The 20,700-nt window shown below is 34.2% G+C and overlaps 1 protein-coding gene and 1 pseudogene across 5 annotated transcripts; one reads left to right on the top strand and one right to left on the bottom strand.

The window, feature by feature from the left end:
* Positions 1-803: 803 nt before the first annotated feature.
* Positions 804-5,324, bottom strand: LOC140880575 (IAA-amino acid hydrolase ILR1-like 6). Of its 5 annotated transcripts, XR_012149678.1 has the most exons (6): positions 4,696-5,322; positions 4,283-4,408; positions 2,748-3,080; positions 2,535-2,663; positions 1,396-2,440; positions 804-1,302 (listed from the first exon to the last, which is right to left on the bottom strand). XR_012149678.1 is itself a non-coding variant. In XM_073285137.1 (5 exons), the coding sequence occupies exons 1-5, from the start codon at positions 5,209-5,211 to the stop codon at positions 2,063-2,065; spliced, it is 1,482 nt and encodes a 493-aa protein (XP_073141238.1). In that variant the 5' UTR covers positions 5,212-5,322; the 3' UTR covers positions 804-2,062. The 5 variants fall into 5 exon arrangements, 4 of the variants coding, with proteins under 4 accessions (XP_073141238.1, XP_073141239.1, XP_073141240.1 ...); XM_073285137.1 differs by having other exon boundaries at positions 804-2,440; XM_073285138.1 differs by having other exon boundaries at positions 804-2,440; positions 2,766-3,080; positions 4,696-5,321.
* Positions 5,325-8,909: 3,585 nt separating this feature from the next.
* On the top strand, positions 8,910-11,428 carry LOC140878862 (phosphatidylinositol/phosphatidylcholine transfer protein SFH6-like; annotated as a pseudogene).
* The last annotated feature ends 9,272 nt before the right edge of the window (positions 11,429-20,700 follow it).

Raw genomic sequence — 20,700 nt, 5'->3', positions numbered from 1 at the left:
ATCACTATCTCTTTACCCATTATCCTAATTTATAAATTTATAAAAATATATTTTGGTTGCGTGTGCTTGGGTGTATACTATTGAAAAATTATGGCTTCCATAGCAATTATTTACGGGAGAAATAAGGATTTTATTTTATTTTTTAAAAAAGAAGAAATTGGAGCCCTCAATAAATCAATAAAATGGATTTCCTTCAGCTCTTTCAGTTAAAGAATTCCCACAATGGATGGGATTTATTCAGCTCTTCAGGTAAGAATTCCGAATATATAAATATGGGTTTTGTGTAGAGCTGTCAAACGGGCCAACCCATGGCGGGACGGGCCAGCCCACCAAAAACCCACCTTTTGGCGGGTCGATGACGGGCTGAAAATCCTCAACTCAACCCAACCCAACCCAAGGTGGGTTGCGGGTTAGGCTGGCCGACTCGCGCATTGAATCACGACAAATAAAAATAAATAAAAAATATTATAATTAATTATAAATATCATTTCATAAATAAATATTAATAGAAACATATTAATAAAATTTTTAATTATTGATTTCATGTGTGTAGATTTTATATAAAATAATTAATACAAAAAAAATCCACAAATTTTATTAAAAAATACATATATAACAATAAAAATAAAAATAAATTATTAATTTTTCAGGCCCGCGGGCCAACCCGAGCGGGTCGCGGGCCTAGGCAGGTTGGCCCATCTTGGCCCACTTTTTGTTAGATTATTTCAACCCAACCCACTTAAATTATGTAACGTACCGGGCGATCGGCGAGCCTAACCCAATTTGAGCTGCTCTAGTTTTGTGGTGTTCCTGATTTTCTTGGAGAATTTTGCTGGACTCGGCTTAAGAATTCCCACAATGGATGGGATTTCTTAAAGAATTTTGCTGGACTCGGCTTAAAAATTCTGTCTCATATTAAAAATTCTCTGTTTTTTCGCCACTTCTCCGATCATTTAGTCCAAATTTGCTCAGGGAGTTAGATTTGTGATAAATTTCTTTTCGTTACGACTTCGTCATTTCCTTGAGTCGCTAATAAGTTATTGTGGTGTTAATCGAGCAGCCCAAGTTTGATTATGTTGGTCTGAAGCCATTGAAGGTGCATTGCATTGGAATGTGCTGTGTGTTTGGCCTCGTTCGACGAAAATGATGCTGGCAGCAAAGGCATGTGACACAAGAAATATGGGCTGTTGAGATGGGATTTGGTGATGATAAGCTTGAGGCTGCTGCTGTGGTTGCAGGGATTATCCCGGAAGCATCTCCGCTGCACCACCTGGGACTCTGGTGGTGCCTTTTTCGCTATTTCTGCAAATCAGATACTTAAAGTCAGTCACACTTGTAGTTGGATAGTGTCTCAAGTAAATTTAAAAGTGGTATTAGGAGAGCAACAATTTTTACCTTGTTTATTCCCTGTCATACTTGGTCTTTAGAATCTTAACTGTGCATGTATATGTAACACTGCTTGTATTCTGATCTGACAGAGCAAAAAAAATAATAATAATCTTTAAAACTTGTGCTTCTAACTTGGTGAATGGGAATACATGGAACTGCGGTTTGTAACATTTGGGCGTTTGAGTCGATGTGTTCGTTCAGGTTTCTGGTGAATACTCCATGATCAAGGCTGGAGGTGGTGTTAAAATGATTGATGAGGAGATAGTGATGATGGGGTTTGATGTATGTATCTTCTCAGAGCAGGTGGAGATTATTCTCACTTGTTTTGCTTTACAAGCTGTTATATGCCGTTATTTGGAAGAGGAGATGCTTTCGTCTTGAATCGAAGTTCAATTAGAATCTAGACTGTTGGACTTCAAATCAGTTAGTTCAAATTCAAATGAAATGTATTAACTTTAATACTTGTCAATGTATTGACAACAATTTCAAAGTAGTGATATTATCATTCAAATCCACATGAAGAGGAAGAAACAATCAACAAATACTCTGATGCTTCTCATTCTTTCTCATAAAACATAGATGAGCTAATGTTCATTCTTCTGTATAGAACACTTCTACTACAAAAGTAAGATTTATTTACTTGCCTCCATTTACAGTTCTGTGATTTTCTTTGTCATGATGAGGAGACTACGCGCTCATGTAGATATCTCTCAGCAATGGCAGCATGAGTTGCTGCACCTATAGGAAGTGCGTCTTCGTCTATAGAAAAATGAGGCGAGTGGGCAGAGTGTACTGATCCTAGAGTTTCATTCTTGATTCCAATGAAGAAAAAGGCTGCAGGAATCACTTCTGAGAAAAACGAGAAGTCCTCTGCCCCCATTATCTGCTCGACGACTTGGAAATTCGTGTGTCCTACTAGATCGTCGACAACTTTCTTCAAGTGTTTGTACATTTTGTCATCGTTCACCATAGGTGGGTAAATCGAGTCTGAGTTCTTGAAGAAGTCAACCGATGCTGAGCATCTGAAAACCAAAGCTTGAGCTACGATAATCTGTTTGAAATGTTTAAGGTATTTCAATGGTGGTGTTTGTTGGCTTAGTTTACGGATAGCAGAGGTAGACATAATGAGCAACGAAATGTCTAACCTCTTGTATTCTTGTAAGAAGTTGGCTGAAGCTTTTGTTAGAAAAAGCCCTCAAAGTGCCGCCAAATTCAACCCGGTTTGGCATCGGATCAAGATCATCGCCTCCTTTGAAGAAAGTTACAGAGACCACCTAAAATGGGAAACAAAAATACTGACAAATAATTTTAAACCACGTTTCTCAAAAATGGAAGCTGATTCGGGCGTAATGTGAAACCGTTGAATATGTGCCTACGTGTGAGTCCAATGGATTCATCTCTTGGGACACGATGCCCTGTAGGCTGATCACTGCTGCTGAGGCTGCTAAGACAGGGTCGACTGAGTCGTGGAGGCTCCTGGAAGTGCATTTTTCACTAGTAACAACGGCCTTGAAGAAGCCACAACCTGCTAGAAAAGGGCCTGGTCTTGATCCGATGACAGAGGTCGGGAGCTGATGTGATACGTGCGCTGCAAATATGGCCTCAACGTCTTTAAGAACATCCTCTTGAATCATTCTTTTTGCTCCGTTCCCAGCTTCCTCTGCCGGCTGAAACAGCAGCACCACAGTCCCCTGCAAGTCGAATCAATTTTGTATTTGACAAAAGGAAGAATGAACCAAGAAAATTCACGTCTTCAGGTATCTGACTCTACTTCATTATTCACTATTGCTTTAGCCTCATTTAAGCATTAGCATTATAAAGTTTCATTCTCATCAACATTTCATTAAAAATGCAGCAATTATCAAGATGATGCAATGGCTTTTTCTTGGAATACATGACAAGTTACTCAGGTACACATGAATAGGGCGACTGGGGTCCGTGTAGTTGATGAATAATCCATGTTTCTAGAGACTGGTTATTTACGCTTCTTCCAACTGGAAAAGAACACAGGCCAAAATACACGTTTTGGTCTCCATATTGATTGTATCCATTCCTCAGTCCGAGTCTCGATTTCCTTCATCCACCTGAATTTTGGATATTTCCCAACGATGGAAGTTTCATCAAGGAATCTTTCAAGAAAGCCAGCTGTTTTAGGTTACCATCTATCATTGGGCATGCAATCAAAATCAACTCTTGTAAGGGCTCTTTGATACGATTTTATCTCATTGGCAGATTAGGTGTCTTATTCTAACAACATTCTCGTAATAGAAACTTGAATGACATCCTGAGAGAGACTCCAAAAGTAACTCTTGTTTCTAAGGCATGCATCTGAAGTAAAGTGGTCCCTGCCAGCTGTTGGCTGTTGTTATCTTCACAATAAAAGATTCGAACATATTTGTGAACTGTTAGCTCGAAAATAAATAGTCGAAAGGGTTCAACATATGTTTATTTATTTAATACATAGTTATATTATATTCATAAAATATAATAGACCGGGAACTATTGAACAAAATGATGTATGCTCGAGTTTGGCTTGGAAAAATTAGTTAACGAATAATACATTTTATTTCTTCCGTGGGGACGTTGATTACATGGTGTCATTATGTGAAGTGTGGTTTGGCTCCTTCCCGGACAAGGTGTGGGGGTACTTAAATGGCATGGGGCCTTTTCAAAATTAACCAGACATGTCATTTCAATCTTAGTCAGGAAAACGTCCTCAATTAATCTCTCATTCCCTTCAACACACCCCTTATTTGACCCATGGCATTTAAGGCCAGAAGTCTTCGATCTTGTCCATGATCAAGAATTTGACCGAGAATCACGTATCGAATTCGTTCTACCAAAAACTATAGTTTTCGAACGCACAAAGGAAAGATGGAACAAAACAAAGTACCTTCAAGTGTTTTTCCCTGGTTTTCAAGATCTTAGCAGCGCCAATTAGCATCGCCACATGCGCGTCGTGGCCGCACGCGTGCATCTTGCCGGTGTTCTTGCTCTTGTGCTCCCACTCAACTTCTTCCTGAGAAAGCATTAATGCACAGTGAGTTCCCCTGATTTCGAATGTCCATTTAATTTATACCTGCATGGGCCCTTTCTGGTCTTCTACTTAATATTTAAAGCTGCAATATATATCATCAATGTCGATACAAAAAGAAGTGAAACAATACACAGCATGCGACCAAAACACCACCAAAAAAAGGCCAACCAGACAGCAAAAAAAGAAAGTGACAATCCATAAGTTTTCTTGAAATTTCTACATGTTTGATGGACCATTAATACCACCTAAAGGGAAAATAAATGGTGAACCTGAATGGGCAGAGCGTCCATATCCGCCCTGACGGCCACGAACGGCGGTCCTCCGGTGCCGACCGCGGCCCTGATTCCGGTCTTCGCCACCGGAAACTGGTAACCAACGCCCATTTCGTCGAGTTCTCGGCGGATGAGCCGGCTGGTCTCCACTTCCTCGTAAGCAAGTTCAGGGTTTTCATGGATCCTCCTCCGGATCGACTTCATCCATCTCACGTTCCCGGGTTTCTTCGCGATTCTCAGGATCTCCTCCGAACAAGCCCTGCTCCAAACGCCGCGATCAACGACTTCCGGAGACGAGGATTCCTTCTCCTTCTCCTTCCCCGGAGAAGCTGACAGGTTCTTGGAACTCGGAGTGGGGTTTCTGGGGGTCGCCTGAGCCTGTTCGAAGCGGGGAACAGCGCCGTGATCGGCAGATTTCTGCTGGGTTTTGCCTGATATCATGCAAGAAAGAAGAAGCAGAGCCAAAATGAGAAGGTTTTCGCCAGGAATCATCATCTTTTTCCTCCTGTGCATGGAGAGAAACAGAGGAGAAAGAAAGATATTGTGAAGTATTTATTGTTTCAGTTGAGATGGCTCATAAAAAAAATTCTGGCTGTGGAGGTTAAAGGTTGAAGGAGAAATAAGGGGGATTACTTTAAAAACACGTGTTGAAAAAGGATTAAAGATAGTGTTGCTTGTACGAGGATATTTGTCACGTGTAGAATTTAATGTTTGAAGAACGAGGCAAGTGCGGGATGGGGTCCACCACTTGGGGAAAGATAATTTGCACTATTCCGTCTCACTCTCGTTTAATCTTAAATTATATTTTGTAATATAATTTTCATATATAATGTTATATTTTTATTAATTTATTTATATTAAATTAATACCATTAATTAATTGTATAAGTATTTTATTATATTTTATTAAAATCTTGATTAAATAAGATCAAAATTATAAATTAGATTGTTGATTTAATTTTTCAAACACTTTTTTTAATTTGTGCGAAAATACACACACAGCTTAAATGAGTGAGACAGAGAAAATATATCGTATATATGTAATAAATTTTATTATCATGCACGATATTTTTAGACTTCAGCTAAGTTGGTCTAAAAGTCGGTGGTGTGTTTTAGTATTTTCTATAACGAATTTAACCAGAAATTTTATATTTTATTGTTAGTTGTTGTAGGGATAAGGAGTGTCGTTGTTTCTTAAATTATTGTGCATTTAATTTAGGGATGGACAATGAGTCACGTCTAGATTCGGTCTCACATTAAACCCACTCCGATGGGACGGGTTCATAAGAGGGTTTGGGGCGGGTTTCGAGTGTAGTCAAACTCACCCCACCAAAGTATATTATATATATATATATATATAAACATAAAATATATATGTAATATTAATAATAAAAAAACAATATTTTTATACTAAATAATTAATATCCATAAATGATTTTTCGGTCCGATCGTCCGGTTAAAATGATCCGACGGATTGAACTATTTTTTTAGAATCCATCGATTTGATCACCGATCCGATTATGAAAACATGGTTGTAAATGGTCAAAATTTAGTATTAATAAAATCATTGGATTTCCCCCTAGTTTTGATCGTTTTCTACACTAATATGGCGTTGCATATATATATCAGCAAACATGAGGAAGTTCCTACTTAAAAGGAAAAAAAACCTACGAAGTTTATAATTTTACCATTTCATAAGTTTTCTATCTAAAAGTTGGGTTTTTTTTATTTTTAATGTAAATAAAAAATTAATTTCAAAAATAATGTGAAACGAGGGTTATCACACAAAATTTGGAATAAAATACGTATATAATTTTATTGGGGGAAATCCAATAAAATACGAATTTAAAAAATTTTATTTATTACATAATATTAAAAAATACTTACTTTTTTAGTTTATATTATTTTATTTGTTTTAAAAAAATGTCTAACGGTAAATTTTATAATTTTAATAAAATATTGTGAACATTACCATAACCATTTTTTATTATAAAAAATACAAAAAATATATTAACTATTTTTATAAATTTTTATTACTTTTAAAATATATTTTACTTGAAAATTTAAATTTTTTATATTTATAATAAAAATATCATTATGGAATAAGATATTAAAATATGGGAATGAAATATCACTTGGTTGAAAAAAAATATTAAAATAAAAAAAATTAAAATTAAGAAATAAAAAATGGTAAAAAGAAACCGAAAACAAAAGTAGCGATAATTAATAACGTAATGAATTATGTTTGTAATATTGTTTTCTAAATTTTTACGTATTAATGTTTTAAGTAATGTTAACACCCCAATAAGGTAAAGAAACCATTTTTTATTTTTTATTTTTAATTTATTTTCAACCAAGTGATATTTCATTCTCATATTTTAATATCTTATTCCATGATGATATTTTTATTATAAATATAAAAATTTAAATTTTCAAGTAAAATATATTTTAAAAGTAATAAAAATTTATAAAAATAGTTAATATATTTGTTTTTATTTTTTATAATAAAAAAATGGTATGGTAATGTTCACAACATTTTATTAAAATTATAAAATTTACCGTTTTTTTAAAAACAAATAAAATAATATAAACTAAAAAAGTAAGTATTTTTTTAATATTATGTAATAAATAAAATTATTTAAATTCGTATGTTAGAATCGGTTGAAAGTATAGAGGGGTGAATAGATTTTCAAACAATTTGGTATAAAAATAGTTGAACTCGATCGGTTTAGGGAATGATTTCTAGACTTATCTTTTTATCTGATGTAATTTGACAAACAAAAGTATGTGCGAAAATATGTCAAATTACAGATTTGAACACTAAAAGGTTATCAGTTTGGGTAATGAAAAGACATAAGATAAACTGAAAAAACACAAGCAAACAAAAAATATAGCTTTTTGCAGCGCGACATAAACGGCGCATAATAAAAGCATGTCGTTGATGTTACAGCACACACATTTGTTGGCTCTGTTAATACATTCATATCTTATATACATAGTACTCTTTTAAATCTCTTATCAACAGCGTGCAATTTGCGCGACGTGAATAGTCATAGTCTACGGTAAAATTTCACTGCCCACACTCGCAAGCGCCAAATCCCAAAGTCTCATTCTCTCCCAGCTTCAATTAAATCTCATTTTCCCTAACATTTGAAGCAATAACACGACTTCCCCTTCAATCCATAAACCCCCCATTTTGATCCACCCCTTCATGAGTATCTCCATCTCCCGACCTTCAACTATGAGATTTTCCTCAGTATGCTTTGGACCAGGTTTTCGATCCGCTCAGAGATTTTGCCAAGGATATCGTTCGCCTTGTTAAGCTATGCCACAAGCACGATCGCAAAGGTTCGATTTCTTCAGGAACTTTGAATCTTTGATCGCTATTTTTTTTTTTTGTAATTGTGAGTGATTAGTGGTTTAATTGATTTGTGTGTGTAGAATTCCCGAAGGTAGCGAATGGTACGGCGATCGGGTTCATGGTTATGGGATTCGTAGGCTTTTTCATTAAATTGATCTTCATTCATATCAACAACATCATCGTCGGTGCTTCTTAATGCTTCGATCGCATCGAATAGGTGCCTATTTTTCTGATCTACGTGATGTCGTTGTTTATTATATTTCTGCCGCAAAAGTTATTGGGTTTAAATCTGTGTGATTTTAGAGATCTGTTCCTTTGTTGATTTCGAAATTCCTTCATCAATTGAAAATTTTCATTTGCAAATTATGAGGAGGCATCAACCGAGGAATAAACTAATAAAAGTTCTGAAAGGAAAAAATTAACCAAATTGGAAAAATGTAAGCTTTGCATTCTCTCTGATTTTGCTCAAAAATATAATGACCCAGTATTTGAACGCCTTCTTCAATGTATGTGAATTCTAGTTGATTAGGGGAAAACTAATTGATGTTACTGAGGGAAAAAAATACTAAATCATAATGAACAAGTTGGTTTACGCTCGTGTCTGTCTTCGGGATTATAAATATGTTCATGGATTTTGCTTCTATGTGATTTTAAAATAACACTCGCAACTTGTGTTAAGTTCACTAATTAGGCTTACATCCTGCACTTGGTCCTTAGATCGTTTTGGGTTTATTGTAACTGGACTAAAAAAGTTGTTAACTGTATGAAAGGGGGCTTTTCTTCTCATGTTTTGTTTACCTTCTATTTTGTTTCCTCAATTTCTTGACACTTTGGTGGTTCAATGACTTTTCATGTTTTTGAAAGCAAGAAAATTCGATCTTTAAAAGGCAAAGCTCACGTGGGCTGATATGATTCAATGGAGGAAAGAATTTGGTACTGACACACTTTTGGAGGTAAACTGGTTTAATAAATTTACTCATTTCAATAAGAAAAATCATTTTATTTCTGGGTGTACTTTGGATCCCAGGTTTAATTTGATTTTTAAGTTGTTTTTCAATCAAATTGTTTTTGTATCAGGATTTTGAATTTAAAGAATTGGACGAAGTTTTAATATATTACCCTCACGGCTATCATGGAGTTGATAAAGAAGGCATACCAGTATATATTGAGAGACTTGGGAAAGTGGACCCCAACAAACTCATGCAAGTTACCACCATGGACCGTTACATAAAATATCATGTGCGAGAATTTGAGAGAAGCTTTGCCATTAAGTTTCCAACTTGCACCATTGCCACAAAACGGCATATTTATTCGAGTACAACGATTTTGGATGTTCACGGTGTGGTATGTTTCATGTTTTTTGTCTTTTTTTAACTAACTATTATGATAGGCAATTCTGTTATTATTTTGTTATTTTGACAAACTACGAAATATTATCCCTCTGCTCTATGTTCGGGATTGTTTCTTAGGGTCTTAAAAATTTTTATTAAGAATGCACGAGACCTCGTTACCCGACTACAGAAGATTGATGGTGATAACTATCCTGAAGTAATATTCTTAACTTGTTTAATTTTTAGTTCATTATCTTATGTGTAGTTATGAAGAAAAATAACTGGTATGCTTTTTAATTGCAGACACTCCATCAAATGTTTATCATCAATGCTGGTCCAGGCTTTAGACTACTATGGAACACAGTAAAAATTCTTATAGATCCCAAGACCACCACTAAGATTCATGTGTGTTGCTTTTCAGATCATCAATAAGAAATGTTCTTTAACTGACTACAATATTCATCATAAATTGCATTTTCTGTTTTTTTTCTTGTATCTGTTGCAGGTGCTTGGAAAAAAATATCAGAACAAGTTGCTTGAAATCGTAGATGCTAGTCTAGGTGGTTGAAATCATTGTTGTTGAATATGAAAAAATCTTATTCTTGACAAATCATTATTGAAGTTGCTAATGAAATTTTTGCTTATTTTATGCACTTGTGCAGCGAAATGCCTGAATTTTTTGGAGGGACGTGTACTTGTGCAGAACAACAGGGTTTGTCTTCACTCTGATAAAGGGCCATGGAAAAATCCAGGGATATTAAAGGTCCGATGCTCAGGATCCCAGATTCCCTAGACATTTTGATTGTGATTCTTGTTTTATTTATGTTAACGTGTGTGTGTTCATTTAAATGTGCTGGCAGATGCATTTCTTTTCACAACTTTGTTTCATCAAGACTTGGTGGAGCAGATGGTTCTTAATGGTTCTAATGGAAAATTTAGAGATACAAAAAATTGCATATAAGTTTGACTATTTTAAACTTTAATCTTATTTTATGAGTGTTCTTGCATATAGAAATAGGCATATTAAATGATCTTATTTGAAAAATATTTGAAAAGATGAAATGTAAAAAATTGAGTTAGCTTTCATTTTCAATTTACAGAACTTGTTTTGGATTAAAGAGGAATTACATATGATTTTTACACTATCGAGTGACGAATCTTGAATTTGCCATGAAATTGCTGCTTCCGGTTCTGTAGTATACTGATTTTCTTTCATCATTTTAGTATACTGAATTTATTTCAGTACTATAACATTTTAGAATGATTGTATTTTATTTGAAGTGTCACTAGTTACAAGCCATTTGGATGTAAAATGTAGTTTATATGATTTTTCGAAGTTGAACTTCACATAAAACTTGTAGTTATTGTATTTTCTTCGAGTTTCCTCTGGTTTCTGAAACTTGTATGTTTGTGTTTTATTTTAATATGCAGGTTTATAGTGTTGGTGGTATCGGTCTTGGCAATGATATTGGCCAAAAAAGTAGTAATGTTGATAATTATAACCAAAATCAAGTTGGAAACCAGGTAACTATCTTCAAATTATGTGTTAAATCTAAACCAAATTTTTTTTATTGAAGTACACACGGTAGAACTAATACTTTATATCGTTAATATGCAGTCAAATTGGATGAATGTTAATCATGGAGATATTCCTGAAAATACTAAATGCAAGTTGCTTCATTGGTGTGGTGACAGAGTTGTTGCAGAAGGGCAAATAGCATCTACGGATCAAACAGTAAAAGTTCTTCCTGGTCCTTTCTGTGGATCCTATTGGAAAGTTTGGGTTGGTAGAGTCTTGTGGAGTAGGTAGACCTAATTCAACCGAATTCTGAAATGATTTTTCTCGATGATGCAGTAGGAAGCACAGTAGCATGGTTTTCTAAATTTATCATTTTGTGTGATTGATTAAAGGACATTTCTGTAGAAAAAAAAATCATATTACTTAGTGTTTTTTTATACTTCATTACATTTTTTTTATTGGATTAATGAGAATGAACATTTTTTAATTATTTTTATGTTATCTTATTATTTTGCTTTAAGTGTGGTGATAATGATTGGATGACGTGTGATAATTTGTTTAAAATTTGATTTCAGTGTTTCAGTGGTTAATAGGCTTAATTAATTGCACTGCACATTGGGAGTTAAAAAGTTTTTCATACAAACACCGCAATAACAACAAAATTTTTATATCGTAAAAAAAAACAACAAAAATTTGCACGATGCAGATAGTACCTCTCTTTCGACGGCACGCAGAGCACGCTGTTATTAAATTTAACGAGGGCATGCATCTCACGCTGCGGATAAGACATCGCTTTTGATGGAACATGGTGCACGCTGTTATTAAATTTAACAACGGCGTGCAGTGCACGCTGCGGATAGTGCCTCACTTTCGACGGCAGGCGGTGCACGCTGTTAATAAATTTAACGACGGCGTGCATCGCACCTCGCGGATAGTGCCTCACTTTCGGCGACACACAGTGCCCAACGTTAATAAAGTTGATGACGCACGTCGCGGAAAGTACCTCACTTTCGACGACTTGTAACTTCGCAGCGTGCACCGCACCGTGCCATGTACGCTGCGGATAACAATCCGCGACGCACATCGCACGCCGCGAAAAGTCCTTTTTCTTGTAGTTATGGATGTTTGGAGATTTCAAATACTACTACGTCACCCCTTCTTCCGCATCGGAAGGATATCAATAGAAGACTTTGAATTTTACAAGTAATTTGCAAAACCCCGATCTAGTTTAGGACTTAACACTGTCTAAACAAGAACTCCTAATACAACACTTCAGTTTCAGTCCTAGACTGATGATAGAACAAAGTGAATACAACTTGAAATCCTTAGCATAAAATATTGATCCTTCAATTATCAGAATAACACTTCGGCGTTTTTTGCTTCGAGTTCCTTGATCAAATTTTGAGTGTGAAAAACTTTGAGTATTCTCGTAAAATAGCAGAGTTTTTAGAGTTTGAGCGAGACAGTCTTTGATCGATCAAGATTTCTATTTATACCCTTTGGATTGTTAACGGTCATAATATTCAAATTGAATCTTCAGATAAGATTTTGAATTATTTCTGTTGGATTTGTCACTATCAACAACAAATTCTGGAGCCGACATAGCCCTTTGCATCGCGACAATTCATTCTGCAGAGAATGTCAGACTACGGAAGAATTTATCCATAAAAGGCAAGGTAGTTGACTGGTGAGGGGTAAACGGATGAAGTCGATTTAGCGAGTGTAAACTGATGAAATCAGTTTAGCATCTTTGGCCAATTTAGTGCAATGATTGAGTGTGAAGTAGTTTAGCTCCATATATCAGTTTAGCGCTTTTATAGTTGTTTGATTAGTTTTGTCATCTTTTAGGCTTTGTAATTTTGTAAACACCAACACTAAATTTCCCAACATCGTATTTTATTCCAAATTTTTATACCCAAATATTATGTATACATGATAGAAAATTATAGTAAATGAATGAACATAATGAAGGAAAATTTTTAGAAATTAATCAATTATATCATTAATATATATACTTTTTTTTTGAATAAATTAATATATATACTTGAAATAGACTAATGAAGAAAATGATATAATTGTCAATTTATATTATAAAACTTAAAGGTAGAGTGCATTTAACAAAAGATGAAGTGTAAATATCAATGTCCATATATATATATACGTATACATATACACGATATACGATATATATATATATAAATATATAAATATAAATATAAATATAAATATATATGAATAAATATATATATAAATATCGCGTGTATATATATATATAAATATCGATTTTTCGTATATATAAATATATATATATATATATATATATAAATTTATAGGCAATTGCCATGTAGGCAGCGGATTGGCGGACGCGGCCATGTAGAGTGGCGGACGCTCGATTTGACGTGTAATAACCCCCGTTTCGCATTATTTTTGAAATTAATTTTTTTATTTACATTAAAAATTAAAAAAAACCCTAAAAGTTCAAAGAAATCTATTTTTTTCATAAAAAATATAGTTTTAAAAAATTTCAAAAAAATTTATCTTCAACAAATAAATACAATTCATAAGATATGACAATCTAATTTTCAATCGTTACTAATTGTACCTCTCCCGTACTATCTGGTCAATCTTGTAACGAAAGACTTCATTTTTCATCAATAAAATGTTACAGTTTTTCCTCAAATATGCTTTGAAGACTTTATTATCTTTTTTTTTTTTTGTTTGTTTTTTTTAAAAAAAATCTATCTTGATTTTACATATAAATAGAAGTAGTACACGTTATTAACTGTTCTATAGTTATATAATAAAATTATACATTTATTATTCATTTACTATTTTAATAAAAAAAAATCATAACCAATTAGAAATTTCATTTTATTGCAATGACACAATTTAAAGTAAAATATTAGTAGTAGTGTTTGCAACCTTTAAAAATATGTGATTATTGATTTTTTCGAATACTACCTAAATATTAAGTGTTTTAATTAAAGAAATGTAATAAATATTATTAATAAACATCTAATATATATCTTGTTAGTATCTAAATGTATCTATACTTTTATACTTACTATATGTAAATTTTGAGCATGTATACTAACTGATTTGATGTGACACTAAAGCTTATAAAATATCATTCATTTATATTGTTAAAGTGCAATGAGGTCGAAATCAAAATTATGTTATCTCTATTATTTGAGAGAATATATCATCATATATATTAAATTTACCAATTGTAGAAACTGCTTATCAATTTCTTTATACTCCACGTATTTCTTTTTTCATCATATTTCTCAATTTTTTATTTACTTAGTTTTTTCTTTATTACATATCGCATGTATCGCGTGTATCTCGGTCGCAAATATATCTTATAAAATAAAATAAAAACACGTACATTATGTGTGTTTCGATCCTTAGTATATCTTATAAAAGAAAGACGAATAATAACAAGAGATAAATTTTTTTTTATCAAATGTTTTGTTAGCATTATGAAAAAATCACTCGAAGTCGAAAAACAAATAATCGTAAATTATTATAAATATTTTTTTGACTAGGGGTGGCTTTTCGGTATATCTTACTACAAATATTGGTATTCCGAAACCTTGGTACGAAAAAAATTCATACCGATACCGATAGTAAAATTCCAAAACTTTGGTACGAAAAAATTCATATTGATACCGTATAGATATCGAAAAAAATTTGGTATATGGAAAAAATATCTATATATCGAAAAAATTTCGGTACGGTATGTCGAAATTCCGGTATTTTGGTACGGTATGCCAGCCCTATTTTTGACGGTTAAATTAAGAGTCAATTGTGAATAAATCTCTAAACCCAAACCTAACTTTTTTATAAATCCCTACAATAAAAATTCTTTTTTAAAACTCCCTAGGACCACCAAACTTGGTCAGTTTCAATGTTTAATTCTTGTACCCAATTTATGCATTTATGTACTCCATTTATGCAATGTTTGTGCTCAATTATGGTACTTGAATCATCCGCAAAAATGGTATCAAAGCTTTAGGTTAAATATTCAGACTTAATATTATTCGTTAACTCATACTTTTCTTTGTTGAGGAGAAGATTTTTTACAAAAGATGACTTCAAACGAAGGTTTGAATCAAGAGGATTTTATTTATATGAAATCCTATAAACAAGTTAATCTGTTCACAATAGATTACTTACGACAGAAAGATGATTTCTAACTCTCAATTTTTAGAAATTACCCCAGATTCCTCTAAACTCTCCGGAGATCTTAGAAAAATTCAAAAGACGGTACAGTATTACAGCAATCAGCTGTATGAAATACCTCGGCAGAGGAATCCTTAAGAAACAAGAAGAAATTCTTGTAACCCTAAAGGATCTTCAAACTAAAATCAAAAATCTAGAACAAACTTCAGGTTCTAGAAAAGGAAATACAGGAGGAAGGTTACCACTCTCGTTTGGTACCGAACCGTTGTTACATCAGAAAGGTAAAACCAAAATAGTTCAAAAACCTTTAACTGATGATGAAATGATGATTAATCTTATAAAAGCAGTATCAGAGAAAAACACTATCTGATGACTACTTTAGAGAGATTAAATCTCGAGGATCTACAAGATCTCGCGGATTCCTTTGCGAATCTCAAAGTAGTAGATCTAAAAATGAACTCCCCTAAGGGTGAACAACCCATAGGGAATCCCCCAAGATATGCGGTTAAAACAGAAGAACCACATAGTGAGTTTCAGGTTGGAGAAAATTCACATCCAGCAGGAACCAGATCAAGAAGGAGTAAAAATTCCACTCCATCAAACTCCTTACGGAAAAACTGTTTTAGATCCAATACATCCTTACGGGGTTATGTTAAACCTTGATGTTTTGGACTTCAAAAACAGAGAAGATCTTATAGATGATTGGACGTCAGCTATGAGAATTGCAGCAGGGACATTAGATCTCAATAAAGAAGGATTCATTAAACTTCTAGAAATGAGTCTAATGGGATCTGTCAAGATTGCTTGGGAGATGACTATGCCAGATACGAAGGAATCAATCTTAGCAGAAGAATCCCTTAGCGAAATTGGAGAAAGAATGGCCACCCTATTTAAAGCACAATTCATAGGGGTAGACTATTTCAACAATCAAGATACAGAGAAAAAGAGAAGATATACTCAAGCTCTGTATAGCCTCGAGTTACATGATATGTGTTTAGTTGATGAATACATTATGTTATTCACTAAATACAGATGGAATTCAAGAGTCGAGGAAAATGTAGCTATTCAGCTATTTTTCGCAAAAATGCCAAGTCCCTGGAGAGAAATGCTGATTAAAGAATACGTTCCAGGTCATCTTGACACTTTGGCAAGACGCGCGTCCTTTTTGAAAGGAAAATTGGCAGAATGGTGCCATATGGCAGCATTACAGAAGAACTACAAGAAAATAAGGGGTATAAATAAACGTACACCTTTATGTTGTAAAGATAATAATCTTCCAACAATCATTGGAAACAGATCACAGGGATTTAAAAGGAAGAAATTCAGAAGTAATCCCTACAATAAAAGAATGAGAAGTTCTTGAAAACCAAGAACATTTTGGTCCAAACAAAAGGCCAGATCTTATAGGTCAGGAAGAAGAAGTGGACCTACAAGAACATCCCCAGTAACAAGCTCATCACAAAGCAGGGGAAGAACACCATCAAAAAGAACTTTCAAAAGAACTCATACAAGAGCAAGTGAAAGTTTCAAGGATTGCAACTGCTGGACATGTGGAGCAAGAGGACATATATCTACAAATTGTCCAGAAAACGAGAAAAAAGGAGTTAAACTCTTTGAAGCAACACCAGATATGGATGATGCGGTCTTCTTTCAAGATCTAGTCCAAGTATATCAATTTGAGGATATCCCCTCAGATGAAAGCATATACGAAGAAGAGATATTGTTTAGTCAAGAAGATTCTGAGGATGGATCAGAATCAGAATCAGAATAGAGAAGAAATGTTTCGGCATGAAACACATGAAAGTTTGGCTGAATTCTTTAGCCAAACCACGATATCTCATAATATGGTCCAAAGGATTATGAGAGAAAATTCAACGTTACAAAAGTACCAGGGATTTTCGGCAGGACAAGTAGAAAGAGTCTTAGGCAACTTAGGGCTTAGACAAAAAAGACATAATTTGATTTACAAAGTATCCAAAAGGGAAATGGCAATCCCCATGGAGTTAACAAGTAATCAAATAGAGATGCAGTTAATTCTTTTTGAAGAAATAAGAGATGAATTGCAAAAGTTGAAAGGTGAGGTAGCAAGGACGATGTCTTGGATTCATATTGGAGCAATCCAAATAATGATCAAGGCAACTTTTAAAGAAGGAATAGATTCACCCATAGATATCGTAGTATGCGATAAAAAAATGGGGAATATTCAAGATGCTGTCCTGGGTACTATCTCAGGAAATCTTTGTGCAGGAAAAATTGTAGGAGTTATCTATCCAAGAATAGCCTACAATTTAGCTGACAGGGACTTTAGTCGAGCCTTGACGTTGCATCAAAACTTCAAGGAAAAGAGACTAATGAAGGAAGGTAATAGACCATATTCTATTACATATCAAATTTCATATGCTCTTTCTAACACTCATCATTCTGAATTATTTATTAGAAATGAGTTCATTGAAATTTCAGAGATCTTTGGGAAAGTTGCTCATGCAATATACCCAGAAAAAATCGAGTTTCCTTTAATTCAGGAAACAAACATTCAAATTCAAGACAGACCGGTTCTATACAGAGACCTTAAAATAGAACCTCGAAGGTTATCTTTTCAAGGAAACCGAATGACAAGTAGGAGATGGGACAAATCTTCTATTCAAGAAATTCCACCAGAAGAAAAAGAGTTTTCTATAATAGGAAAACTTAGATCTCCAGAAGGATGGAAAGAAGTGAAAATAGTATTCGATATTACAAGTCATCGGAACCAGTTCCCTTGTAACTCGATTTACTATTTGGAACAACATGAAAAAGAAACTTACCAAGGGTTGATAAATATTGGAGAATTGGAAGTTCAAATATTTGGAGTTCCAGGAAAAGAAGTGGATCAGCTCATTCTTGGCCTAGAGTTTCTGGAGGACCATAAACCATGGAAACGCCTTGAAAAAGGAATAGAGTTCATGGCAAAAGAAAAGACTTGGAGGATTCAATAAGAATTCTACGAAATGAAAAACCAAGAGAATTGGATAAGGGACAATCCCTTAATCAGATTCGAGGACTCTGTTTACAAACAGAGAAAGAAGCAGATGTTGAAATTAGTAAGTCGTGAACATGATTTACTAGATCGCATTGAAGAGGTAGAAAGGAGTAACCATACTCTACCTTCTGAAGCCTTAGGAAGACTAAAGGTGAATAGTCTTAATCGGATTACTGAGTTACAACACAGTCTGTTAAAAATGGCAGGGCCATTTAGTAATCCCTTTAAAAAATGACAACAAGTCCTTTCTCCATATACATTTTGATAAGGATGTTGTATGAACAATATAAGGCTGAATACTTTGCAGCTTATATTGATTCGGGAGCAGAAATTTGTACTGCAAAAAGAGGAGTCTTCCCTGAAAAATGTGAAGAAGATTTGCCAAAAATTGCTGGACGAGATTTCTCTCGAAGAATTTTAATTCTTTGCAAAGGAATAAAACAAGCAGAGATCCTTATAGGAGGAGCAGGTCAGACACCTTGGTACAAGGTAAAAACACCACCAATCTATTTCCATGATACAGGAGCTGATATCCTGTTAGGAAATAACTTCTTACAAATGTTTAAGAAGTACACACAAGACAATGAGTCACTAAATCATAGAGATATAAAGTTAAAAAATAAGGTATCCCTTGAAGATGTCCAAAAGAGGGTCAAAAAAAGTTATAATGAGCATCCTTTGGCATGGTGGGATAGAAATCAACTCAAAGCCAGTCTTACTCTAAAAGAAGGCAAAGAGTATGAATTCGTCAGATATAAGCATATCCCGATGAACATAACAGATCAAAGGGATATGAGAATGATTATCAAGGAACATTTGGACCTTGGTCTAATCAAAGAAGGAGTTTCACCATATAGTAGCCCATGTTTTCTGGTCAGAAATCATGGTGAAATAAAAAGAGGGAAACCCAGGTTAGTTATTAACTACCAAGGTATTAATAAAATCCTAGAGTTTGACGGGTACTTCATACCTAGTAGAGAACATCTAATTAGCTGTGTACGAAATGCTAGAGTGTTCTCAAAATTTGATTGTAAGTCTGGATTCTACCAGATAAGAATGGAAGAAGGCAGTAAGAAATTCACAGCCTTCTCTACTCCACAAGGACACTATATTTGGGAAGTTATGCCTATGGGATTGGCCAATGCACCCCAAATATTTCAACAAAAGATGGATAATCTTTTTAAAGATTACTTCAACTTTATGTTTGTTTATATTGATGATATTCTTATAGCATCAAAAAAACATAGACGAACATGTTAAACATTTAGAGATTTTCTCTAAGATTTGTAAACAAGAAGGACTGGTTTTATCTGAAAAAAAAAGCAGTCATAGCAACAAGAAAAATTGAATTCCTTGGTATTGAGATTGATGAAACTGGAATAATTCTACAACCCCATATTGTGGAAAAGGTAAAGAATTTTCCAGATAAACTCAAAGATGTAAAGCAACTCCAGAGTTTTCTAGGAGTAGTTAATTTTGCAGGGATGTTCATAAACAACCTAGAAATGTACAGAAAGGTGTTCAGTCCTTTGTTAAAAAAGGATGCCAGATTTATATGGACCGATGACCATACTAAAGGGGTAAACCAATTAAAGGAGATATGTAAGAATCTCCCAAAAATGGCTATACCCGTAGATGAAGATGATCTGGTATTATTCACGGATGCCAGTGATGAATGGTGGGCTGCAGTCCTTACAAAGATCACCCCGGATGGAGAAATACCATGCAGATACTGTAGCGGTCTTTTTTCAGAATCTGAGGCCATCAGATGGCATATCAACGAGAATGAATTCTATGCAGTTAAAAGGGCTTTTGAAAAATGGCCATTATTTTTACTTGCTAAAAAATTCACGCTGAAGGTTGATAACACCCAGGTAAAAGCTTTCTTAAGAAATAAGATTGAATCCAAACCTGAGAAAGCTAGGTTATTAAGATGGCAAGCATTATGTCAAAATTATATTTTTGATATTGTTATTATTAAATCTCATGAAAATATTCTTGCAGATTTCTTAACAAGAGATGGAAGGCAGTGACGTGGATTCCATCATGAAAATGCAGAGGCATCTCAGGGAACACCTTGGGTTGCTTCAAACCGAGTTCAACCAGTTAGTCATTAATGCTGAAATGGCTGGCAGGTTACAACAAGCCGATCGGATCAAAGTATCTAATAGTATTACTGGATGTATGCAAACTCAAACTCAACTATGGGCTGCTATTCAAGGGCCAATTGTTAAGGCTATAGAGAAACCATTGGTTTCTCATAAACATGATATGTTAAAACCATTGGTTTTACAAGAAAAAAAATTAAAGCCACTGGTTGTAGAACAAAAGGTTGAGGATTCCAAAACCCAAGAAACAAGTGCTAATCTATCATTAGCTTTTGATGAATTGGATGAAGCAACAATTGATGAGAAAAACTCATCAAGTCAACCCTCCGCCTCTGGGGTAAAAGAGGAAGAGATCAATCTTAGGCCCAACACTGACAAGGGTAAATCTAAGATTGATACTAATCCAGCTATTATTTTTCCATTCCAGGTTTATCAACAAAGGTGGGAGAAATTAAGGACAAGGAGTGAAATCAATCCGAA

This window comes from Henckelia pumila, chromosome 2 (genome assembly GCF_033568475.1).
Source record: "Henckelia pumila isolate YLH828 chromosome 2, ASM3356847v2, whole genome shotgun sequence".
Classification (NCBI taxonomy): domain Eukaryota; kingdom Viridiplantae; phylum Streptophyta; class Magnoliopsida; order Lamiales; family Gesneriaceae; genus Henckelia; species Henckelia pumila.
The sequence above is the reverse complement of the archived record's forward strand: the minus strand, read 5'-3'. Positions and strand labels throughout refer to the sequence as shown.

Excerpts from the sequence above, each read along its gene's own strand:
- LOC140880575 (XM_073285137.1), bottom strand. The coding sequence starts at position 5,211 with ATGCACAGGAGGAAAAAGATGATGATTCCTGGCGAAAACCTTCTCATT. Across the intron at positions 4,409-4,695 it reads TGGACGCTCTGCCCATTCAG|GAAGAAGTTGAGTGGGAGCA; the intron begins GTTCACCATTTA and ends ATGCTTTCTCAG. Across the intron at positions 3,081-4,282 it reads CCAGGGAAAAACACTTGAAG|GGGACTGTGGTGCTGCTGTT; the intron begins GTACTTTGTTTT and ends TTCGACTTGCAG.